Here is a 27,095-nt window from a genome sequence, read left to right as displayed (position 1 = left end):
CATGGACACCATCTAACATTGGGGAATTACCTTTCCTGAGGGAATCAAGATGACCACTTACAAAGTTGGGGTGAGCCCACGCAAGCAAACCCTTGAACAGAAGACAAAAACTTGTCCGCCACCTCCGTGCCTGAAACCCCGCTTTCTGCAATTAAAAAGCCATCCACGAAGCCGATGAATCCAGCAAGCCTCAACAAATTCTTCTCTGTGATCCCTATCCCGCCCAGTTCATCCCTCCTCAACATTCAAGACCAGTATAATTCTCCTGACAAAACCCCAGCATCTCCTAGTCCCCCACCCTCATCAGAAAAAAGAGGATAAAGCAATTCATCACAGTCAATGGCCATTGCCACAGTTCTCTGACTCCATCAAAGAGAAATCAAAACTCCTGCTATTGTCCCAACCACTCCACCCTCACAATTTGCAGCATCAACACAATCCAGCAAGGTCCCCCAATAACCAGCTCTCATCAAAAATTGGTGACTGGACTATAACCACTCTTAAAAAAACACCAAAGGATAAAGGAATTCACAGGATAAACACAGCAACTCTTTTAAACACTCTTACGTCAGCCTGGCGCTCCCACCATAAAACCCCTACGGAACACCAGCACCCCTCCAGAACATGTCATTACATACACAGCAGTCAGTTTGGTTTGATCATTTCGCACCATAATGCCAGTGCTCCCCACTGCCCACTCCCTGCAACCGTAGTCGCTCACTCTAGTCAGGCTCCCTAACAGCAGAATGCCAGGTTCTTCATGTCCCGGCTTCACACGGCCTCTGCACTTCATGTCAGCTGGAACCATCAGCTCTGTGATGCCAGCACCCTGCTGTCCTTCACAATCCTTGCAGCAGCAAGTTCCTTCCATACATGTAGCCTATAGTGGGCAACTATTCTCCCTGTCTTGCCCTGTCATCCTCTGTCCACTTTCAGTTTCCATCAGTTTACAAAAAACAAATCATCAGCGGTAATAACATAGATCTAGAACTCCTTATCTTGCCCTCCTCCATTAACCACATGTCAACAGATTCCAAAAAGGATTTTTTTGAGAGTTCTTAGGTTTACAAAGTATTAAAATGGCTATTAGAAATTATAAAGTTTTTTAATTATCAATTGTCTGTTTACATCTCCAACACAATGGCAGATAGTTTGTGCTGCATTGTGGGTAAAGTGGTATGTAAGTGTAGGTAAATGACTAGAGTCAAAGACCATCCTAGCTGCTAGGATAATTCATACAATGTCAAATGCCATGGACTTGTGCTAATAACGTTAGCATGTCGGTTGTGAGTATAAATACTCAAACTGTATTTGCCATGTTCATACGCAATGGCATAGGCTCTGCATACAGGAGCGAACACACAGAGTGAATGGATGAATAATGGGTTTAATGGTTGTTGGTGGGGAGGAATGGGAATGTAGGGAAGGTGGATTCCAGAAGCCGAGCTGGCAGGGGAGGCGAGCGGGTGAGGAAGTGCGTGTGAGCTCCAGCACCCAGAAGCCACACCCAGCCCCTGCAACACAGCCACAGAAAAAGGGAGACCTGCCATAAGCACAAAAAAAAGTCCCAGGAATTCCACCCAAAACCCATAACCATCCAAAAGCCAAAACCACCACATTATCTCGATTTAACTTGAGAAAAATTGTTGTGTCATCCAGTCTTTAATTCGTTGAATAAACTTACACAAAGATCCAACAGGCGCATAGTCACCTGGTGTAAGCAAAATGTAGATTTGCATATCATCTGCATCACTGTGGTGAGCTACTTTGTTATGTCATATAATTTGACCTAAATGAAGCATATAGAAGTCAAATGTCCAAAAATGAAGCCTTGTGGGACCCTGCAGGTCATGGCCATCTGCTTGGACAAACAGTTACCAATTGAGATATAGCACTTTCTGTCATGTAAATATGACTTGAGGACAGTTACTGAGAGTCCCACCCAGATTTCTAATATTTACAATAGAATTACATGGTCCACAGTGTCAAAAGTGGGCACTAAGAGCCACCAATACTAAAACAAAGTCTTGTTTAAGAGGATGTCATGTAGCGCCTTGATGAGGGAAGTCTTGGTGCTTTGATGACAGCTAAATCCCAACTGAAAGTTAGTAAAAAAAATCTATTTTTTGATTAACAACTCAATGACCTTGCCCAAAAACAGTAGGTTTTGACATAGACAGATAATTATTTAGGACAGTAGCATCAAGACTGTAAAAGAGGCTTAATTACTTCAGTTTTCAAAGCTTTTGGATAAAGGCCAGATTAGGGAGTATTGTACCCCTAGAGGGTAAAACATCCAGGCAACAGGTAGATGAATTAAGTTTGGTGATGTCATCGAGAGGTGGAATCTGCACAGTAGTAATATCCGCGGTGGAGGAGTTCCCGCCAAAACACCTGTCAGACCAGTCGTGATCAGCTCCATTGAATGCAAATGCACATATTGGCTGTCACAGCTGAGTCATGGCGGAAAATTCCAATTTTTGGATAATTTATTTACTCATCAAAACACTTGAACAAACATCAGGGTGATGAGAACTACCTTCAGTGACCATCTTTGGAAAATAATGTATTTAGTGTGTACTTTGAGTTTTTAGTTTTGCCTATGTCCCATTCACTAACATGGAGAGGTGGGCTTTATGACCTAGGCCTATAAAAGTTACACTTTGGGGGAGCTGTCATGTTTGTCATGTCTGTAAAGTTGACAGTGTATCTGATGCCTTAAATCTTGTCATTGAAAAATGATGCAAACTCATTGCTTTTGCTGGTAGAAACTAGTTTTTTTGAGTGTGTACACACACACTCAAAAAAACTAGCTGAAAAATATAGCTGACAGGTTAACCAACTCTCCAGTCATAGTTCACCAAGTGGCCCTGTGGATTGTTACTGTATCCCAAACCTTCTAGCGCCACCTATTTTTGCAAGGAAGCGAGTGAACTTTGCTCTGCCACTTTCTCGTGGCTCTACACCTTAACAATAGAACCCTATGCAAAATAATAAACCTGCAATGAAACTACATAAAATTTCACGAAAACATATCTAAAAATTTAAAATGCTGGAAAGTAAAAAAATTTTGCCTTGTTTTGTGAAGCAGACAGAGCTTTCTACTCAGTTTTTCTCAGTTTCACTCTTCAACAAGCATGTTATACACACACAGATGGCACAAAAAAAAACCAGACTTAATAGCTTGCAGCATTGCAGCTGCTTACAGGAGCACCTGACCTCCATGACCCCACAGAACAACAGAGCTTTTGCTTGTGCCAGTGCCCCTGGTGTACTGCACCAGCTCATCCATTTACAAATCTTTTATCATTCCTCTCCTTGCTCTTTTCTAGCACTCAGCCACCTCTTTGCTTTCCCTTTTATCCCCCCAAAAGCTTTGCTGGCACACAAATGTTCACCACTTTGCTGCCAAACCTATTAATCCCAGTATTATCCCATATTTATCTGTATAAAAGTACAGGCAACATGATTTATCTGTTGCTTTGTTTGCTTTCTTGTTACTGCTCCCTGAGTCCTCTCATCTTCTTCCACTCTATTTCCAGATCATCTATTGTCTGACACTTTTCCCAGCCAGGACTGCAACTCTCCAGATGTCAGCCACTTGCATGACAACAATCTGAGACCACAGAGCCACTGCATACCCATAGCTAAAATCAGCCAGCCCAGTCAATCCAATCCCAGTGCTTATCCTCAGTCTCAGCCTCAGTTCAATAGCCTTCAGGCTCAAACACCTTTGGGACCCTCCAGACACCGACTCTTTGCTGAGTGCAGCCTTTCCACAGAAGACCACCCAGATGACAGTGGCCCAGAGGGGAGCGTGGCAGTGAATCCGGCCAGGGTGTACACAATTACTCGGGAAGGAGGGATGACCTTGGGGGGGCGTAGCAGTGAGAAGAGCCTGGAGCTGGAGGTGTTGAAGAGCTCTAGGGCGCACCCTTTGTCTCAGGCCCCTGCCTCTGCCAACCTCAACCCGTCCTGCACCAGCCAGCTGTCCGCCACAGCCTCCCACGGTAGCCATCACCATAGTAGCCATCACCACAGCAACCATCATCACGCCAACCAACAATACAGAGGCCCGCCATGGTCACCACAGCCACTGCAGAGCTCAGGGAGTGCTAACAACATCCGGGACTGGGAGATGAGGAGAGGGGAATTGCGAGATGTCTACACCACAGACTGTGTTGCCTGCATTCGGGCTCCATGTCAAAGCCAGCGCTCTCTTGACCTGGATAACTCACCGCAGGCAGCAGAGAAACACCAGAAGAAACTACAGAGGACGTACAGCGAGGACAGAGCATCAGCTGATGAAAAGGGTAAAGAAAGATGGATGAAAAAATGGGCGATGGCTTAATTTAATGTAAGAGAGAAGGGAAAAGTCGGTAATTTTGTGGTTTGTGCGTTCAAATACTATTTGCAAAGTAGTGTGAAAAATACTTAGGATACCTAAGTATACCCAATATAATTATTCATAATAATTCATAAATACAATATGTTTTTAGAAATGTAAAATTACCTAAAACTAAGAACAGTTGTGTGTTTGTCACCTTAGAATGAGCCATTTATATTTACAGAGAGGGTCCTCTTCTGAGGAGTCTGCCATGTTGTTTCTACAGTAGTCCAGAATGGATAAAGAAACACTGGCTCTTGCTGAGGCCACTTGCATTTTCGCATCACCTCCATAATTTGCTCGCATGCTTGGCACCATTGGAGAAGTTCCAATTGGTTGTAACCTTACTGCTAGATAACACTACATCCTACACACTAGACATTTCAGTGAATAAAACATAAAAACAAGGTGTATTTTACCCATTCATCCTTAGCTGTTTCACTTTACACTGTCTTGACAACATGCATTCACTAGTCTCCTCTCTTCATATCAAGGCCCATATTTGAACACTCATAACCCTGATACCATGCCTTCCTTTTGTTCTCTGTTTTCAGAGGACAGTCCTAATAGCTGGTTCCCCAAAGAGAATATGTTCAGCTTTCAAACAGCCACCACCACCATGCAGGCGTGAGTATTGCATGGAAATCTGCCCTCACTCCTACTCTATACATTACATTGTCATACTGCATCACCATGTTGGCTGGATATCGTTTAAACTTTTCCTTCTAAGAATTATTGCTCAAATGTAGTGTTTTGTCACAAAATGTTAATGAGCATTTACACATTTCTTACTTGTTGGCCTCACTAATATATGAAGCCAGTACAACTTGTAATAAGTCCACTTTATTTTTTACATTTTAATTTTTAGTCTATGAAACTCATAGCTGCTGATATGGAAATAACTTTTTTAACCAAATTGAACTTAAGTTTTCTATTTAGTATAAGATATAATATGTTTCATTTCCGCATTAAAATAGAGAAACCACCGTACTTATGGTAGATATTTTGTTGAAGGGTGTACTTACATTATCCCAAATGTTTCCAACAATGTTTAGTCCTAGAGAAATCTGCAATTTTATTTAAGAAATGTTGCATTTCATTTGGTTACCTGTCACTGACGTCATATCCCCTTTACCTCCTTTAGTTGCTATAACTTCTGGGAAACATGGGAAACACCAGATGATACATCATTGCAAATCCGTTTTTTTTGCATGCCATTTTGCAAGACAGTAATCAAGAAGAGATTTAATTTAATATATGTCAATACAGATGCAGCTTTCTACAGTGAGCTAACTTACTATGATAAGTGGCTCATGCCAGTCACCAAGTTAAGGTTAGATAACGTGTACCTTAATACAATATCAACACACAATGATTTAATTTAGATTTTTTTTTTACTATTTAAAATTATGTAATCTGAATTCTGACTAAATGTAACAAAAATAAGACGTTAATACATTTTGTTTTCCATGAACATGATTTCTGCCTGTAGATTTTCATGGCAATGTTTAATAAAGAAGATAACAGCGAAAACTCCCGCCAACTTCAGCAAAAAAAGTAAAAATAAAGAACATACTTTCTGTCACATCAAAGGCTTAATTTGATGGATGAGTTGACCTTTGACCTTTGGCCACCCCCCCCAACATAAAAAAAAATTAAAAAAATAGGGCCACATCCCCAGCGCGTCTGCGGAGCGCGCAAACACATAGGCCCGACCCTTTTACTCGCAAGTGTTTAATCTATTGGGTTCTCTCTCTAGTCTGGAAAAACTGTTTCCGGTTGTTGAAGAAGAAAAAAAAAACATGCCTAAGAGAGTGTATACCTCCGCAGTTATTAGCAAGACTCTGCTGACGGTTATTCAAAACTCATCTGTGTGGAATGACCCAAGAAAATCTTTGGTGCTCAAATGCAGAATTCAAGAACCTCTGGCGGGCAACCTGCAGGCTGAATGGAGCCTGAAGTAGTGCTGGGCGGTATGACCAAAAATGTATATGACGGTATTTTTCAAAATTCTAACAGTTTCACTGTATAGGACCGTTTTGTTTTTTTTTTCATGCATAATCAGATGTTCACAACAGTTTCTACTGGTTGAGAGAGGAATCACTGCAGTAGATTTACTTAGGATGCACTATTTCACTGTCATGATGAGTGAATATTGTAGATGAATTCCACACTAGTAGTAATACAGGGTTGCATGGCCCCACAAAATGATGCTGTTTACAAAGAAGAGCCACTCATGATTCTAATGAAGTAAGAAATCAGAATGCAAAGACAACTGCAGTCAAAATACAGAACTTTTACCGTGCATATTTCACAAACATCTTTCATAAAACCAATACAAAAAGTAGTGCAACTTGCAATAGTTATACTTTTGCTTTAAGTTCAAGCCCAGGTACATTACACAGTATTCAAGTAGATCTAAAAAGGAAATATAAAACAAGTGTGACTTAGTGAAGAGACTAATTGCATTGATATGTGCTTTGAGGTATATTCACATTCAAATAAATAGTAAAACAAAGTGAAATCAACAGCATGTAAAGGCAACTTACATAATAAATACAAAAATGTGTGCAACTTGTATTAGTTAAAACCCAGGTACATTACACATGTATTCAAGTAAATCTAAGATGCATTGCTTTGAGATATATATACACATTCAAACAAATAAAACAGTAAAGCAAAATTATGCAACTTCCATTAGTTATCACTTACTTTAAAAGTATTGCTTTGAAACCAGTATTGAACATATAAAAGAAATATAAAGTGCAACTTGATTCACAGGATTATCCTGTATAATAGAAACAATAATCACACATTTCAACATTTACAATTTTCACAATTTTAAGCCAGGAAAACCAGATGGTCCACAGCATCTGGTTTGAGTGCGGCCCTTTGGCAAGTGACAATGTTGCCACCAGTGCTGAACGCTCTCTCTGATGGAGCACTGGTGGCAGGGATGCATTAATACTGCCGCACTAGCTTGGCAAAGCGAGGGAGATTTGTCTGATGGCATCTCCACCAGTCTAAAGGGTCTACATCACTGTCAACCTCTGTGGTCTGTAAGGAGACTATCAGCTCCATTCTGATGCTTTCCTCTTCTGACAGTGTGCTGCTGCTGCTGCTGCTGCTGCTCTGCCTTTTGAAAAAGCTGGCCAAAAGAGGAGGAACAGGCTCTGCTTCTGCTGCTGCTGCACCAGCAGCCCCTGAGAGAGTGTCCTGTTGGGCCTTTATTAGTGACACTATCTCTTTGACTGCTCTGGATAAAACCTGCTTTATCAATCAAATCAAATCTTTATTTGTATGGCACTTTTCATACAAAGAGTAACACAAAGTGCCTCACAGAGATTAAAAACAATAACAGAAATGAAAAACATCAATGAAAATCAAGAAAAATACAGACAGCCTGACCCTCCCACCCCCACATAAACGTACGCAACAACACACACACAATCATGTAGATATTCCCACACATATTCGCAAAGGCACCCGAACATCCACCCTTACCACCCACACACACGCACACATACACCAACACACACCAATTGTTACTAAAGAGACATGGCTAGGCACTGAGACCTGAGGCGAGGGAGAAGCTACCTTTGGGGGCCAACCTCACTGAGAGAGGTCACGGTCCAGCACCGCCGGGGCGCCGCCACAGAGACCATCCCAACCCGGGCGGACAGGAGTGCCCGCACCAAGATGCCGAGCCCTCTAGCCACCCGGGCCGAAACAGTCCACGGTACAGCACCCCCAATGGTGGACCAGAGACCACTCCCAGTCCGGTAGGCCCCGATGAGGAAACACTGGAGCTAAAAACTAACACAATAAAATAACGTAAAGAACATAAAAGCTAAGAACGTAAGGGACTGAAACAGTAAAATAAGACAAAGAATACAAGTGCACAGTAAAATAGTTTAAAGGTTATAACCGCTAATAATTAGATAAATAAATAAATGGGAGACTAAAACAGTGGGATAAGATAAAATAAAAAAGTAGAATAAATAAATAAATAGTTAGTTAGTTAGTTAAAAGCCTGATTGAAAAGATGGGTCTTGAGCCTCTTTTTAAAAACCTCAACACTGTCTGTGATCCTGAGGTTCTCCGGGAGGCTGTTCCACAGACGGGGGCCATAGTAACTGAAAGCCGCCTCCCCATTTCTTTTAGAGCTAACTTGTGGTATGGTTAAAAGGCCAGTGCCGGAGGACCTCAGGGTCCGCGAGGTTTGATAAGGTAAAAGCAGCTCAGTTAGGTAAGAAGGCCCAAGACCTTTGAGACACTTAAAAACAAGTAAAAGAACCTTAAAATCAATCCTGAAACGCACCGGGAGCCAATGAAGCGATTTTAAAACCGGTGTAATATGCTCCCGCCCTCTGGTCCTCGTCAGCACTCGTGCGGCCGAGTTCTGCAATAGTTGTAAATTGGAAATGCTCTTTTTGGGAAGACCAGAGAGCAGGGCATTACAATAATCTAGACGACAAGAGATAAAAGCATGCATCAGTACCTCCGTGCTGGCCTGAGAGAGAAACGGGCGGACTCTGGCTATGTTCTTTAGATGATAAAAAACAATTTTTGTTGTCTTTTTGATGTGTGGGATAAAAGTAAGCTCAGAGTCAAAAATCACACCCAGATTTGTTACAGATTGTGATGTTCTAAAAGCCTGTAACTTTGGTAAAAGTCTCTCTTTCTGGCCTTCAGGACCGATGACTAAAACCTCTGTTTTGTCCTGGTTGAGCTGTAGGAAATTTGCTGCCATCCATGAATTTATGTCTGAAATGCAGTTAAAAAGGGCATCAATAGGCCCTGTGTCATCAGGAGACACAGCGATGTACAGTTGAGTATCGTCAGCATAACTATGAAAGCTGATGCCGTGACTCCTGATGACGTCCCCAAGGGGAAGCATGTACAGATTAAAAAGAGTTGGGCCTAAAATTGACCCTTGGGGAACCCCACACTTTATCTCATGGATTCCTGTGGAACATGTATCCATACTTACAAAGAAGTGTCGATCTGTGAGGTAGGAGTCAAACCAGTTCAGAACAGTACCAGAGAGGCCGACCAGGTTCCTCAGTCTATTTAATAAAATGTGATGGTCTACTGTATCGAAGGCGGCGGTTAGATCCAGTAGTACCAAGACAGTGAGTTTATGGTTATCTAAGTTGAGCCTGATGTCATTTAAAATCTTTACAAGGGCCGTCTCGGTACTGTGATTCATCCTAAAACCAGACTGACACCTCTCTAAAATGTTATTTGTGGTTAAAAAGTCATTTACTTGGTTAAACACAAGTTTTTCCAAGATTTTACTTAAGAATGGTAAGTTCGATACAGGCCGATAATTATTAAAAATGTTGGGATCTAAATTGCTCTTCTTCAGAAGGGGTTTCACCACCGCCGTTTTAAAGGAGGTGGGGAAGACACCCGTCTGAAGAGAGCAATTCACCATGTATAACAATTGTTCCTCAAAGAATGCATGAAACGTTTTAAAAAATGGAGTGGGAATTGGGTCTAAGAGGCAGGTTGTGGGCTTTACTTGGGAGAAAACTCGACCAAGTGTCCTCGCATCTACCAGGGCAAAACTCTCCAGTGTTTCCTCCGGTAAAATCAATGATTCGGGTGAGTAAACACTTAAAATCTGATGCGGTAAAAGACTCGATCTGATGTCATTGATTTTACTTCTGAAGTGGTCTGCAAAATCCTCACAAAGGGCGTCACTTGGTATCTTGGAGGGTCTATTAAAATTTGCGTTTGTTAAAAGGTCGATTGTGGAGAAGAGGAATTTTGGGTTGGTTTTATGGTCGTTGATTAATTTTTGAAAGTGAGAAATTCTTGCCTGTTTGACAGTGTTATTGTAGGTTTTGAGGTGTTCACGGAATATTTTGTAGTGAACTGTTAACTTTGACTTTCGCCATCTCCTCTCAGCACTCCTGCAGTTTCTCTTCAGCTTTTTGATGTTCATATTTCTCCAGGGCGGTGTAGGTTTTGTTTTAACAGTCTTCAATTGAAGTGGGGCCACTGAGTCCAGTGTTGTCTTTAATTTATTGTTAAAACTGTCAACAATGAAATCACATGGTGCTGGTAAAATATCTGCTGGAGTGCTCTGTAAAATCCGGATAAACTTTGCAGCCACTTCAGAAGTTAGGTAGCGTTTCCTCACTGATCTCACCGGGGCCTCCCGTTGATTAAAACTGGTGACTGTAAAAAACACACAAAAGTGGTCAGACACAGCCAGATCCACAACAGATGGCCCACCAATGGACAGGCCATAAGTTATGACCAGGTCCAGGGTGCGCCCCCTGCTGTGAGTTGGCTGTGTGACATGCTGTCTAAAATCTAGGCAGTGTAAAAGGTTTAAAAATTCTCTGGACACTGTGTCTGAGGAATTGTCCATGTGCAAGTTAAAATCACCAGTTATTAAAATTCTATTGTATTTACTATAGATAATTGATAAAAGTTCGGAAAACTCATTGATAAAAGATGATGAGTACCTGGGTGGTCTGTAGACGGTTAAGCAAAGAATGGGGGGGTTGCTAAAAACAAAGGCATGATACTCAAATGATACGAAGTTGTTAAAAAATACTTCATTTGAGCACATGGTAATCTTTGTAATTGAAGCAGTTCCGCCTCCTTTTTTGCCCTCTCGAGTTGAAAATAAAAAGTTAAAATTTTTTACCTTTTCTTTATCCATATACTTGGTTCTAAACCGTGGATCAAGAAGAGATGCAATGCCAAGCAGGTCATCTGTGACCTGATCGGAATATTTCTCATTCAAGTAGGCTAGAATGTTTCTCTTCACATCCTTCGTCAGCTGAGTATCACTCTCTTCCTCAACAAGAATGGATGTGTTGAAGAGACTGAGCACTGACTTGAGGTAGGAGACAATGACATATTGCTCTCCTGACAAGGCATCTGTGAAGTCTGGAGTGGGCTCAACACCTTGTTGACAGCCTCTAGGACATCCACAGCTTGCCAGCGAGGGACCAAGTGCCTTGATTTTTTGTCATCTTTTAGAACCTGACTAATGGCCCTCTCTTGCTCAAGCACTCTTTGAATCATCATCTGACGTGATCCCCACCTGGTAGGCGTCTCTGATGTGAGCACATGGTTTGGAAGACCCAGATCATTCTGAACAATGGCCAGGTCTCTCCTTTTCTTCCATGAGTATGTATGTGAAGGCTGACACAATTTTTTTGCACACACCGACTGCACGTTGTATGCGGTCATCTTTCACACCTCTCTCTGTAAAAACGACAAACAATTATATTAGTTCACTTATCCTAATGTTAATTAAAACATTGATTTTACCATAGCCCCAAACCAAATGATTCCAATAAACCCACACGAAGCAAGTTGGAAATATATATCATATAAGGCATTGATGATGATGATGATGATGATGATGATGACGATGATAATAATAATAATAATGATAATGATGATGAAGATCGTGATGAAAAGAGATAACAGAAAACTATTTATTTCATTTCATTCATCAATTTCATTTTACAGCTATAATTTATAGTTCACTATTAATATAATGACTATTGCTTACCTATGGCTAGGTGAAGTCTGTGACCAAAGCACTGGAGTCTTAGCCACTAGCGTCTTCTCTGAAAGCCCCCAGGAATCAAGTGCCTCTTGCAGGCCTGCTGCAAGTAACTCTCCAGTATGGTCATCAGGAAAGTAGCTTGTTTGCAGACAATGACTTTGCAACACCCATTCATCACTTATAAAGTGAACTGTAAGGCTAAGGTAGGGCTCCATAGTGCGACTAGACCACATATCAGTTGTTGCTGCAAATGGCGGACGGTCGCCAGGTCTGTTTCGAGCTTAGCTCTGTGCTTCCAGTACAAGTTGGGGATTGCAACTTGGCTAAAGTACTTTCTGCTTGGTATTTCATACCTGGGATCCAGCGTCTTGATCATCTGCTTGAAGCCTTCTTTTTTGACTGTATCAGGCGGAACCATGTCTTTTGCTAGGTGGATCGTGTTTGTAATCTCGATCCACTGTATCCACTGCTTTTGCCATCGTAGGGAGTCCCTCTAGTAAACATGTCTTGAAGTGACATTTGGCTCGACTTTTCTTTTGCTTTCCCCATGTTAGCACTACTTGCTGATGTTGAGGGCGCTGACCTTAACTTCATACATTCTTCATATTCCACGACATGCTTGCGGCTAAGGTGGTGGAGCAAATTGCTCGTGTTGCCGCTTTCGGCACCAACTTTGGCCCGGCAACATTTGCATAAAATGGTTGTTGTCGACGTCGGATTTTTTGAAACCAAAAAACCTCCAAACAAAAGACATGGCTCCTCCTTTTGGAGTTCTTCTGTGTCATCATGTTCAACTAATTCTGCAGCTTAGATTTTGGAACTTTCAATGTCTATCCTATCCATCTTCACCTTAACATAACACCAGAGCACTAATGTTTACCTTCACCATGCCTCACAGTCGCACACATGCGTGTTTAGAAGCGCGACATTGAAAAGGGTCCTGTCTGAAACAGTGTCATGCAGCGCAGCATTCTGAACATTGTGTAATCAAATACAATGGTATGGCGGCATATTAAGAATCCATACCATAACAAAAATATACACCGGTATTCGGTGTGAACCAGTATACCTCCCAGCACTGACTGGAAGAGAATGAAAAGTTGGGCTGCCACTTTAACTACTATGTTGGAGAAGTGCTTTTCTACCGCCTTTACCAGGGGGAACAATTTGGTCCAGAGACAATTGGTGAGATGGTGAGATGGTTTAGAGGTGAGGCAATACCATCTTCTGACGAGATGCAGAGCCATCCAAATAGCGTCCAAATTGAAAAGGTGGCTGGAGCGGACCAGGCAACACTGATTCATAGCCCCGGTGAAGAACAAGAGTTGAAAAAGACTGTCAGAGTGATTTTGGAATCAAAATGTGACGTCTCCATCCGATGGTTCTTCAGAGTGACTTTTTAAATGTTTGGAAAAACTCCTGAGGGTCAATTCATTGTGGAGAGTTTCAGCTCAAAAAATGGGTATTTTCAAATACCCTGAGTGTGCCTGTAAAGGGGTGGATGAAAATGACTGCGACTACGACTGCGGGATACACATAGGCACACTGTTTCGCACCAGTCGATGCTATAGGGAGGTGTCTAAGGTAAACAAGAATCTCTCTTTGTTATTCTGGAAAAAAAAAAAAAAAGATCGAGATACGAGGCCACTCCCACCCGTCTTCCGCGCCCCTCTCCTTTAACATATATAGGTCGGACTCTAGGACCCTGTGATACATGCCCCCTCCTCATGTGGAGCTGCATGATGGGTTGGAGTGCGATTGCATACGCACAGAGAGTGACCAGCCGGACACTGTGCTGTTGACACTGCTTCTTGACGGCGTTAAATCTGCTGTCCTTCATCTACTGAGCATTGTCCTGAGCCAGTACCAAGATCTGCTACGGATGCCAAGTCAACCACCCGAGTCAGATACAGCATGAATGCCTGTGAGAGATCCCAGAGTACTTCTTCCAGACTCACTTTGACCCGTTGATGAGAAAACTCTGGACACCACAGTTTGTTCTGGCCATCCTCAGGCTGCTGTATTTGCAGTGCATATATACCAGTGAATCCAGAGTCCAAGGTATGGCTGAAACATTTCTTCACAATCTGAAATCATCAGAGAAGATTGTGGACAAAATCAAGGAACTTTTCAACAACTAGCTCAACTTCGAGCGGCTGCTGACCTTTGGAGTGGTTCAGAAGACTATTTTTTTTAAATTGCATGCTTTTTTCTCATACATATATATGTATATACTTGTTGCTAGACAATTGTACCATGGGAAATTGTTTGAGAGGACTGTTTCAAGCTGTGAGAGAACGCTACATCATTTTTGAGCTATCGGCTCTTTTACATCAGGCCATTGAAAATACTGTAAACAATGGGCCAAAGTACAATGGAGTTGAATTGGAAAGATTAGAAACAATAATGGAACTAATAACCGGCAGTTTTGGGGGAGTGGACCGTCTTCACAGGGCTGTGCAGGATGACATGGGGAGTAAAGTCAAAGTAGATGGGGTGAAAAAATTTCTATCAGAGCAAGATATGTATACCTTACATAAACCTGCCACAATAAATTTTCCAAGAAATACAGTATTCGTACCACGGCCCCTAAACCAATTTCAGCTTGATCTCTGCAACTTGCACAATACAGCGATGGGTTCAAGTATCTTTTAACCGTTATCAACGTTTTTTCAAAAAAGGCTTATGCCAAAGTGCTAAAGACAAAAACGGGAAGCGAAGTGACCAAGGTGTTTGCCTCAGTGTTAACAGACAGCAAAGTGCCTGAGAAGGTACAAAGTGATGCAGGTAAAGGATTTTTCCACAAAAATTTTAAGGCATTAATGCAGAAACATGGTATTGTTCATTTTGCCACCGGCAGTGATCTGAAAGCTTCTGTGGTTGAGAGGTTTACCTGTACACTAAAGACTAGAATGTGGCGATACTTTACAGCTAAAAATATAAAAATACACGTCGTTACATAGATGTATTACAGGATCTGTTAAAAAGTTATTATGACAGCTATCATCAAAGCATAAAAATGAAATTTAATAAAAGTCACTCCGGTAAACACACGGCAGGTATTTCAAAACTTGCTGGGACATTTCCCCTTCGTCGCAAAAACAGGTGAAAGATTAATTTAAAGGAAGGTGACGTTATTATCCAAACTCAGAGGGGTATTTGATAAAAAATACGAGCAAAGTTCCATGGATAAGCTGTTTACAGTGTCAGAGTGTATACCGCGTCAGCCCCCCATGTACAAAATAAAAGATTATGATGGAGAGCTCATTGACGGGCCCTTTTATGAAGCCGAATTACAAAAAGTAACGGTTGGTAAAGATAAATTTTATCAAGTGGAAGAGATTCTAGCCAAGCATAATAAACGTGGTAAAAAGTATGTCCTGGTGCATTGGAAAAATTGGCCAGAGAAATTCAATAGTTGGGTGGAGGCCAGTCAGCTGACTGATGTATAAAGGCAGCACACAGCTTTTGATACAAATCACAAAGAGCCATGGACGCAAAGTCTGAAGAAGGATTTTATGACTCTGCCTTCTAACACCAGTCTTGGTGTGTATACAGGAAACACCATTTCTGACTTTGAAGTGGATTTAGCCCAGCATCTTCACTTGGACGGTCCCTGGCAGATAGCTTTAACAGAGATTTCATACCCTCACACTTTTTATAATGTTAGCGCTAAGGAGGCAAGTTTTCAATGGATAGACACTTGGGAGCACAGAGTTCCAGAGTTCAACAAGCACATACAAAAATGTGACTATTACAATAGCAAATTAACCATCCACAGGGAAAGATTTGAAGAAGGCTATTACGATGATAAAGAAATCATTTTGAGACAAATAAATTTGTTGCCTAAAAGGATGCAATCTGAAGTCACTCTTAGGTATGTCCCCTTAAAACATGTGTTTCAATGGACGGGTAGCGGTTGCTATCGAGTGTGTTTTTTCCCCCTGAATGGCGTACATTTTAGGTTTACATGCCTGCCAATGGTTTGGGTGCGGTCCTGGCAAAAACTCTCCTCATCCATCTGATATAAAAGCCGAGAAGTACCAGTTCTTCTGTTACTGCGATCTGGTGCCACCGCAAGTGGTTGGAGACTTGTACGCTCCGCTTTTACGAACAGTTCAAATAGAGGGGAAATTTAGCGACATAGTCACTAAAACCTTTAACCCGGCTTACTACTTACCTGTGGCACAGGCACAAATTGAAAACGCTGGTGTAGAAATAAAGACAGATCAAAACCAGCCGGTAAATTTCACCTACGGAAAAGTGGTTTTGACATTACATTTTAAGCCTGTTAAAACGCTGAAGCTTCCTGAAAATAATTAAAAGATGGTGCAAGTAGAACCTCACCCCGATCTTTATCAATTTGTAGGTTATTTTGAAAATCAAGTGGGAAATAGGATGCCTGGGTTCCATGGGGCTCCCACGATGCACGGCAAGGGACTGGGATCCATGTTTTCAAATAATTTCGCTTTGTAACACTGATGCTTACAAAAGGTTTTTCCATTGCTAAGCCTCATCTTAAAAGCCCTGCGCAAAATATTGCGTCGGACGTAGTCAATAGAGTTGTCAGGCAAGTGACTCAAAAATAGGCTCCAGTCACGGAAGATCAAGATGGTGCGGGTCTTATGCTTCTAGCTCAAAGACCTGGAAAAAGACCCCCAGGGCGTCGTGCAGGGGGGTCATAAAAAGCGCAAGACCAACAGTCTGAGCAAATCAGTGCAGAAAAGACGAGCCACAAGAAGGAGGTCCAGCGATGTATTCTCTTGACTCTCGAAAATATTGTGATGGTTTTTGTACACCATAAATCTCCAGAATGCAGCATGTTGGAGCTGGACTTATTCGCAGCCCCACCCACTCAGTTTTCTATCAAACAAAGCAAGTATGTCGATGTAACACCAGTCTCAGCTCTCACTGACTTTTCGCCCATGGAGTTTGTGCTTGAAGGTCAAGGCAATCGCTATGTGGATCTCAGTAACACTCTGCTTCATCTGTGTTTGCAAATTGTGACTGGGGACGGAACAAACTTGGCGCAGGATGCCTGCATAGGAGTGATAAACTATCCAATTAATACAATCTTCTCACAGGTGGATGTAATGCTAGGCGACAGGCTGATTTCTCAATCCAGCACCACCCACCCCTACAAAGCCATGATTGAGACATTTTTAAATTTTTCAGATGATTTGCTGAAAAGTCAATTCACAGAGGGTCTGTTTTACAAAGATACGGCTGGAGCTATGGACAGCAGATGGTCCCAAAAGAGGGTATGTTCAGAGGGCTCGCTTTAGCGCCACATTGAGCGAGTTTCACAGTTTTGGTCCATTGCACGCCGATATCTTCTTTTGCGACCGACTTCTTTTAAACAACTTAGAACTATGAATCAAGCTGACCAGAGCCAGTGACCCATTTCATTTAATGGGCCAGCCCAACTCTGATTTCAGATTAAAAATACTAGAGGCTTCTCATTTTGTGAAAAAGGTGGCCGTTCCCCCAGCTGTGCATCTGGGTCATTTAGCGGCCCTGCTGAAAAGCAACGCACTCTACCCGTTATCTAGAATTAATGTGAAAACTTATTCCATCCCCCAAAATTCCAGAATATGTACCAAGATAATGTCATTTCTGGATTGTTGCCAAAATATTTGGACATCACTCTTGTAAAAAATAATGCATTTACAGGGAGAAGAGATCTTTCACCTTTCAACTTTGCCCACTACGATGTGGAGTATTAGGCTCTCTGTCAAGACAGCAGACAGATTCCATCAAAAGCCTTCCAACCTCAATTTAACAACAGGATTTCTGTCAGAGAGTTTTACAACCTCTTTACAGCCATTGGAAGACATCTCAACGATTTAGCTCTGTGTATCGACAGAGAAGATTTTGAGCAGGGTTATGGCCTTTTTGTTTTTAATTTAAATCCCAATGAGGATGTCTCTAATGGTAATTTAAGACTTGAGATGAGATTCAGAGTCCCCTTACCTCACATGGTGACTCTCGTGGTTTATGCTGCGTACGATTCTGTTTTAGAGATTAATTCAAAGCGAGAAGTTCTGGTGGATTATTACTGAGAAGATGAAAACTGGTGAACTTGAAACACTCCTAAGACGCTTACTGGGTAACATAATCTGCGGTTTTTGGGCTTTGGATGAATTGAGCATCCTGCAACCCCTATCGCTACCTGCTTTTATTACCCTAAAAGCATCCTTTTTTTCCTGGAAAATCATCGCGGGATAAAGAACATTTTTACCATAACCGTCAACTTCAACATGAACTATCCACTGTATGCGGGCAACACTGCTTGTATTGCTTATGCCAGAGAGCCTGTGGGTTATCCTACAGAGATGTCATATCTTGCTACTCAGACAACATGATAAAAAAATGATGTGATTGTAACCCCTTCCTGACACTGGAAGTATAATATCTATCTGGGCTACAGTTTCAAATTTACTGAACAGGATCCTGAGTGCTTAGCGGTTGATGTTGAATCGGCTAAATCCCCTCTTTCCAGTAGATGTTATCTTCACAGGCATATGTATCCAAAAGGTAATAATAGCGTGGTGCCTCCACTGTGGAACTACTTAACTCAACCTCTATGAGCTACACTTATAATTCCCCAGAAACAATAGTAAATATCACAGATGTTAATAAACCTTCAGAAAATAAAATGTTCAGGACAACGTTGGTAAAATGTACAACCTGAATTAATTTATTTTCTTTTATCTTGGTCTCTTTCCTGTATTCTTGTAACCAAAATATAGTTTCTTTTCTCTGGTCTTTGTCCCAAAAAAAATAAATGTTGTCTTTGTTAACCACAATAAACTCAAAATGAGTACCAATGTACCAAAAAAACCCTTAAATCGTCAAATAGGATCAAATAAAAATTCACATAAGTGTCCTTTAACTTTTTAAAAGTAAATACCAAAGTCACATAAGTGTCCTTTAACTTTTTAGCTTAAATTGAAAATCTCACATACGTCTCCTTTAAACTCAAAATTTGTCATATATATAATGAGATGAAAAGATATTTAGACCTCAAACACTTTTTTATCTCTTAAAATAAATGTTACCCTTTTTGGTTTTATCCTACCAGGACAAAAATATATCAAATGAAATACCTTCAAGTTTTTAGATTAGAATCACTTATGAACTCTAACACTCACAATGAATTATATTTTTAACAAGACAACATCTTAATGAATTAATATTTTTATGGTCCGTTAATTTAACCCTTTTAAATGTGTTCAGTTATTACCAAGCGCTTGGGTTTCTAACCGTTGGGGCCCTTAAGTTGGTGCACAACAGAAACACAAATCCTCGATCCTTCAATGAGAAGCGACACACTCCGTGTCTCAGAGAAAAACTTCTCTTACTCACGAATCCACACAGAATAGGAAGCAGGTCAGAAGAGTCGGCGAGCAAGGATGATGATGAAGCGGCAGCAGCAACAGGCAAGGTGTAGCAGGTAGGCGTCTGTGTCCACGCAGGTCCAGCGGCAGGGTCCGTCCTCCCAGGCGGCAGTAACAGGCTGGGTAGCCGGCACGGTCCTCGTCTCCCTCAGTCCTCAGTTGAAGAAGCGGCTGGCGTTTATAGCTGATTGTCCCTCACGACGATACTAGCTTAAACGTCCACGCTTTTCAAGTTTACACTTAACACTTTTTCCAAAGCTAGTGAAAACAATAAACGCGGTTAGCCTAGCTGCACTTCACTTCAAACTGCGGTATAATGAGTCAATAAACAGTGTGTCACACAAGACATTTCACTGCAAAATAATACTTGTGCCAGTACTTTTAAAAGTATTTAAGTCTACAAATATCAGTCACCTCGATCTTAAACTTAGTTTTTCTGCTTCGCTCGCTGAACGGCCACGCTCCTCTCCTGCCAACATGTGCTCTTCTCCTCCTGCGGGTTTTTCCCTCATTTCCTCGTTTACGTCCACCAACCCACAAAGTCAATTCCGATTGGCTAAGGTGCAGCTTTACGGAAAATCTATTGGCTGACTAGACAGAACTTTTACAATTCACCACAACAAGTTTATAGGAAATGTAGTTTTCAATGCATATACCCGTGTATGATTTAAAACACACTTTCCTTGTAATTCTGTATTTTTGTAGGTCCCTACATGATGGTGTCACACTTTGTTGAAAAATATCAGCATTGTATTTCACATCCCTGCACGAGGTCTTGTGACCAACTGTCATGTTCTTTACATATGTTTAAAGATTGTCTTGGATTGTCACAGACAGTCATAGACTGCAAGAAACGGGGTCCAGCCTCTGGGTGAGGGGGCGTTGGATTTCTTATAGGAACCGGTTAGGTGTTTGATCAGGTTGATCAAATGGGAGTCCACCCGTTCTGAGTTTCTGGTAGTTTATTAAATACATACTCTGCATTTTTACGATCACAAACAGGAAGGCTTTTAAATATCTGTTGTACAGCCGCTTCCTCTTTGCCAGGTTGTTTTTCCTCCTCGGATTCTATGTGTTTTAATTCATCTTGCAGTAGAGTCAAGGTCAAGCGTTTTATTTATTTCTGCCCTTGTTTGATGAGATTAAGGTAACGCTGCAGCAGAGCGTTGCACTTTTTCATCTTTTTATAAGGACTGAGTCCTCGCTCCTCTAATATTTCTTTCATCTTTAAATCCAAATCGTGTTCAGCAGTTTGTCTAATGTTGTTGCTGCTGTTGCTGCTGCTCATTGCTGAGGCAGTTTGAGTCAGACGGTTAAACTGCTGAGGCGAAACCAAAAAGATTTTCTGCGCTGTCTTGAGAGCCATTTCCATCGTGGTTAATCTGATTTTCTAACCAGTCCTCCTATTAACTGTCCTATTATAGGAACTGCTGCTGTAAGCAGAGGAAGGAGAAAACCCCCTGTTTGCTGCAATGCACCCTGTTTACGCTTCAGACTGATTTTTTTGTCAGCCAGCAACCTGGTCAATTTCTTTTGTCTGAGATTGCTCTTAATCTTTTAAAAGGAAACATTCCCCTGTCTCGCCAACAATACCAAAAACTCAGAAGACAAAGACTGAAGATCTGAGGAGCTTAGGAACTTTAAGTAAGGGGGCATTTTTCTTAATGCGTGTGCTTGTCTTGATGGTTAAGATTTGGGCAGATACACAGCAGTCCACTCACCAGGTAGTATCTCTATTCTCTGTCTGAGCTGGTCTGGACAATGATGAGTCAAATCCATCAATAAATAAGAGTGCGGTTGCCTGTTAACGTCCTCAAAAATTTCTAGAAAATGTTTTTTTTCTGGAGGGAAACATTTGTTGAGCTAGAATATTCTTCTGCTTTTTATCTCACTGATTTTTAAACAGCACCAGGTAGTTACTGTAGTTGTTTCTTAAGTAGCAATGATGTGTAGAAGATGAAGAAACCTCCGCTGACACGGACTTGGTTGCATTAAAATCAATTTATTAAAACAAAGTTCAGCATCCACCAGGCACCATGGTCTGCCTGGGAGAGGATTCAGGATCAATGCGAATCTCTCTATCTTACAGCTCATGCAAGTCTCTTATATAGGTACAGGCATCAATACATTTGTCAGTAAAGCAACTCTTCACCTGCTGTGATCAATCACAAGACCCCACAAATATCTCCTTTTTTGAAAGGAGCCTCATTCCATTTTACTTTTAGCCTGGCGCCAGTATTCTGCACACTTGGCTCCCAGGCCTAACCATCCCTAGACCTTTGACCTCAAGGCCTCCTTGCCTAACCGAAATAAGAACCTTAAGAAACTGAGCATAATACACCTCATTACAATTCAGACTAATGGTGCGGCTAAATTTGTACTGATGAAAAACATTCTGGGTGAGCATGATGACGCTCATGTTTCTGTGATGATGGTATTGGGTGAAAATTCTCACGACCTCTGGAAGATAGGAGTCTTGAAAGATGAGGTTGTCTAAAATAACCAAGTGTGTGGAGTTGGATGGAGAAAGGGTTTCATCCTCAAAAGAATCAGGTAGCCCTTTACAAACCGATGTTATTAATTTTCTCTTGCAGTTCTCTATACATTGGTTGAAAATAAGTATAAATCCATACAATATTATCAGGAACAGCGTTCATAACATGCAAACAGTTTTCCAGCACTTTTTTTGACAGAAAAGGTTTTTCCTGACCAACTAAACAAGAAAAAGATAAACACATTCTAAGATCATAATCAGTCTTGTTTTTATCTTCTATGTCCTTTTTTGTTTTTTTAGAATAAAAAACAACAGTTTACCCCTGTAGGATTTTTGTTGTTTAATCAATATATATATATTTTTAAAAACAATTCAATCAAACTAGAAAAAGCAACAGTTAAATCAAAAAATACAGTATCTACAATCAAAATAGAAAAATAAATCAGCAGTTTAATCCAAAAATACAATATTTACAATCACAAGAGATTCAAAGATTGAATTCAATAGCCAAAGGGCTCAGTGTGACTGGCAAGAGCCGTCTTTTGTCAAACACTACTCTAAACTTTTTCTGATATGATGAAATGAATGCACTTCAGACATTTTTTACTAGTATCACATTCACTGAGCCACTTATCGGCTTTAGGGTGATATTTAGGTAATTTGTGTGCATGAAAGCAGTGAGTAGAAAAGCAGATCTTATTATAGTCGCCGCACATGATTGTGTTTTTGTCTTTTTGTTTTGCGCAGTCGGGTGTACAACACACAAAGCAATGACCTGCACAGTGGTGCCTCATGTGGAGGTCATAACCTGTGTAACAATATTCACACACATGGCTTGTACCCAGGAATGCTTTCAAAAAAGTTCTGCCATAGTAGTGGCTTTTGAGAAGGAAGAGAAAAACTGTTTTAGCGTGTTTCCCACTAGATGTTTGAAATTTGGAAAGCGCTCTCTCACCCTCTGCTCTATAAAACACTACTATTTTACAGTCAAGGGTCTGCTCAAATTTAGTAATATCGCTAAAGGACACAGGAGTATGGAAAGATAATCCAGTCTGATTCTGTATTTTGCAGGCTCTTACAACAGCCTCATCCAGGTTTAAATTGGGATACAGCAAAAGTGCTAGATTAATGGCAAAGCATAACTGATTATCAGTATTGTTGACTATATGCAGACAGCGCATTTTTTTCTGAACAATATCGATGTTCAAGTTTTCTTTTTGTGCCGCCGCGAAGACTACGCACCACCTGCACAACTAGCTCTAGAGTGCTGTCATAGTGGCCATGTTAGATTGTACTAACCTGTCAAGAAGATTTTGAAATTTGAGACATCATTTTAGAAACTTTCTCCCCTTAATTCTAGCTGCACCACATCCCCCTGCCTTGCATGCAATAAGGCTCTATCTACCGCCTCTTGTACAGAGCCCATAACATTATTGTAAAACTCTGCATAATCTGGCATGGGCTGTGGGGAGGGAAAATTAAGTAACTGTCTAATTTCAATGTTGTTAAAATGATTTCTGTGAATGATTCTCAGCGTAGGTGGAGCATTCCCTCCACCCATCCTACCAGTGTTTGATGGCCCAGGTTGTTGATCATTTAGGTCTATATTGACTAAGTGACTATTTTGATTGAAAGAGGGTTGCACCAAGACATTTAGAGCCTCTTCCAAATTTTCTAGTTGTTGAAGATCAGAAAGAGGGGGTTTATTGAGGGTTGCGTTTGTTTCACTTTTGGTTTGTAATTCGTAGAGTTCAGGCATTATGAGAGCAGAGTCTGGATCATTTTGTCTAACAATATCACGCATCAGAGCATCAATTTCTGATTGAAGGAGCTGAACACAAGCCTGGTAGAGGGCTGTGCCAGGACATTTAAAGCCTCTTCCAAATTTTTGAGATGTTGAAGATCAGAGAGCGGAGCCCTTTGGTAATTTTCACCCATGATTAACAATAGTAATAAAACCCTGAGACAAAGCTACTTTTCAAATGCCCATCCGACTCTTTATTTATTTTGCATTAAATATTTTGCTGTAGCTACACTATATCGCGCAAGGAATTCATGTAACTCCTCACTTACAATAGGCCAAAGGCTGGCAAAGAGTTGTCCTTTTCTCCTCCTTCTTCTTCTTCTCCCTCCAACAAGGGATCTTCTGCATCCTACAGCAATCAGCTGCCCCAGCTGCTGCTGTTGCTGCTGGTGGTGCCCCTGCTGGTGGTGCCACTGCCCCTTCTTCTGATGAAAAAAAAATGTATTTAAATAATGATAATCAAATAAATTAAAACACAAACAAAACTCAAACAAAAATAATAATACTCACCAGCAATTAAAACCTGATCTGAATCCTCCACCACACTTGTCTCTGCCTCTGTCACAATTGACTCTGCCTCTGTTTCTGCCCCTGCCCCCGGTTCCACTGGAGCCTCTTGAAAAATAATTTTTAAAAATCATGAAGGTCAGATTTCAAACTATACATCTAAGGCATGTAATAAATATATACCATTACAAAAATTAAGAAATAAAATTTAAAAAGCTCACCTGCTGCAAAATGCAGTTTCCTCTGAGTCAGAGCTCAATGTAATATATTCTATTTCTTCAGCTTCTTCCAAGCCTAAATAAAACAAACCAAAGCAGCTTCACATTAAGTCAAATGTATCTTGAAACATTAAGACATTAATCCAAACCAAAACAGTTTCACATTAAATCAAATGTATCTTGAAACATTAAGACATTAATCACTTTTCACCTCATTATATCATCAATGACCAGACCAAGACTCTCAGGCTCTCAGCACTCTGTGTACTGGCCTACTGCAGTCTGTGAACTGAGACTGTTTCTAATAAACCTCAGGCATAACCACACTAAGATCTCGCAGGGTCTCGTGCGGTTAAAAAGAAGTCTTGCACGCTTGAAACACTGTAAAAATGTAGAATGTAGTTTACCTTCAAATTCCCACTCTTGACTCCACTCAAAAGTCTCTTTAGATCCTTTAGACACATAAAAAGACAAAATGTCAATACAGCGGATAAAAGGTGATACATGAGAGTAAAGGAACACGATGAAAACATATTGGTTTAATAACTAATATCTAGACTTACAGGATTCAACCGCCTGACTAGGACGCACAACTGGTGTGCCTGCAATGCAGCGCAATGTAATTATAATCGCAGCATATACAATCTGAATCAGTGAAGTATATCATAACATAAATTACATTTAAATTCTTAAATAAATGCAGAGACTTGATACTCACTCGGCATGACTTGTGACGATCCATCTTGTATTCATGGTTGTCTAAAATGAAAATAACTCTGATAAATAAAGGTGTAAAACAAAGTAAAGTATTTGGGAAAAGGTATTCAAGTATGAAAGAAAAAAACACGTACTGGATGGCATCTTCAGGATTGCAGCTCTCACAGGTCCTCTTCCACTGAGACTGAGGCTGCTCCTCAGTGAGCATTTTTAAAGGAGAGGTGTGGAGGCTTCGGATCAATCACTTCATTAATATCCCCACTTGAGGACAAATTGGAGTCACTTTGTCCATGTCACATGAGCAGAGTCTTCTGCATACAAGCCTTCACATATTTTGCAGTCTAGTTCTTCCCCCACTTCCTAAATTAATACTTTTAAACAATTATGGCCTCTCTGCAGACAGGATAAATGGATCATCCGTCTTCGTTTATGTCACACCATCTGCATACAAGCCTGACGATAATTTGTCCATCTCGTCCTGCCACCTCCTAATTACTACTTTTAAACAATAAGCGCCCTCTACAAGCGTCATAAATAAATCAGAATCTCTGTACAGGTCACACACACACTTCCTCAATTATTACTGCTCCATTCAGCCTACAGGTCACCCGCCAGACATTCAACCCACAGACACACACACACACAGCTATTACAACCGTCTTGTTCAACAACTGCAAACAGTTTTTACAGAATAGAGAGAGAACCTGACACTTTAAAACATTTGTGAGTGTGGGGTGTGGCCCAAGAATTATTTTATTTTAGAATGAATTATGATTCACATGCGGTAGGGGAGACACAAGGTCAAAAGTTTATGGTCTAAGGTTCACAATGGGATGGGGGGGGGGGGGGGGGGGGGGGGGGTAGTGATGTCATACAATGGGCGCCAAGAGGGTGTGGCCAGAGGTCAAAGGTCCATTGCCAAATTCATCCATTAAAATTAAGCCTTTCATGTGACAGAAAGTATGTTCTTTACTTTTTTTTTCCAGCAGTGCCCATTCCTCTCCATCATTTCCTCTATGTTTACTGATGTTCACATGCCACCACTGTCCAAAAAAAAAAAAAAATGCAAAAAGCGTCACCAACACTTGCAAAATAGACAAAAGAGCCTGTGCAAATTTTACAGAGGACACAGACGCAGCTGGAAGCGTCCATGCCCGACGTCAAGGAATGAGTCCTAAAACCTTGAAATGAGTAAGCATGTCAGCACTCCTTGTCTTTAATTAAAAAGGTGATTTGACTGGATTGTTGGTTAGATGCGAAATAAGTCAAGTCAAGTCAATTTTATTTATAGAGCCCATTATCACAAAACATGGTTTGCCTCAGAGGGCTTTACAGTGTACGACATCCCTCTGCCCTTAGACCCTCACATCACCCAAGGAAAAACTCCTGAAAAAGAACCCCTGAACGGGGAAAAAAAAGGAAGAAACCTTAGGAAGAGCGGTAGAGGATGATGAGGGATCCCTCTTCCAGGACGGACAGACGAGCAATAGATGCAATAGAAATAAGGTCTGTGGTTACCACAAGTGAGATTTTTACATACACGCCACCCTTTTGTGTAACACTCCACAATAATGTCATTATCATGTTTGACTCCTTAAATGTAATGCGATGGGTGATACTGAAAAAATACAAATAAGGTTTGAAAACTGAAAATAATTAAGACCTTATTGCAAATTTTGAGCTTTGTCCTCACATCTCCCACTTGAGCTCTCGGTTCCCAAAGCCAAGGAGGTCACAAAAGTCTTTCAGATTTCTTTTTGTACTTCAACAGGAAGTAAGATAACCAGACAGCTGATATCTCTCGCTCTTTGTTTGTCTTCTGATGTGGCCCTTTTCATTTAGCCACTTCTTTGCAGCTTGCCATACCCAGCTGATGATCAGTCTACAATTGAATTTTTCTTACCTTTAAGAGATTTCTATTGCCCATATAGCAACTTGGTTCTTATTCTTGAGACACTCCTGAGGGATCCACAGGGCATCTCTCTGATCCTTTTTTACTTGAGCTCTGGTCAAAGCTGCTAAGAA

The 27,095-nt window shown here is 41.0% G+C and overlaps 1 protein-coding gene across 1 annotated transcript in view; it reads left to right on the top strand.

Moving 5' to 3' along the window:
- nsmfb (NMDA receptor synaptonuclear signaling and neuronal migration factor b) overlaps positions 1–27,095 on the top strand; it is a 134,143-nt gene that overhangs the window by 29,137 nt on the left and 77,911 nt on the right. Inside the window, exons 3-4 of the mRNA XM_042488989.1 lie at positions 3,543–4,313; positions 4,942–5,014. Of these exons, the coding sequence (XP_042344923.1) occupies positions 3,543–4,313; positions 4,942–5,014 (844 nt within the window). The remainder of the gene's footprint in view (positions 1–3,542; positions 4,314–4,941; positions 5,015–27,095) is intronic.

This window comes from Plectropomus leopardus, chromosome 6, assembly GCF_008729295.1.
Source record: "Plectropomus leopardus isolate mb chromosome 6, YSFRI_Pleo_2.0, whole genome shotgun sequence".
Classification (NCBI taxonomy): Eukaryota; Metazoa; Chordata; class Actinopteri; order Perciformes; family Serranidae; genus Plectropomus; species Plectropomus leopardus.
Note: the sequence above shows the minus strand (reverse complement) of the source record. Positions and strands in the feature narration are given on the sequence as shown.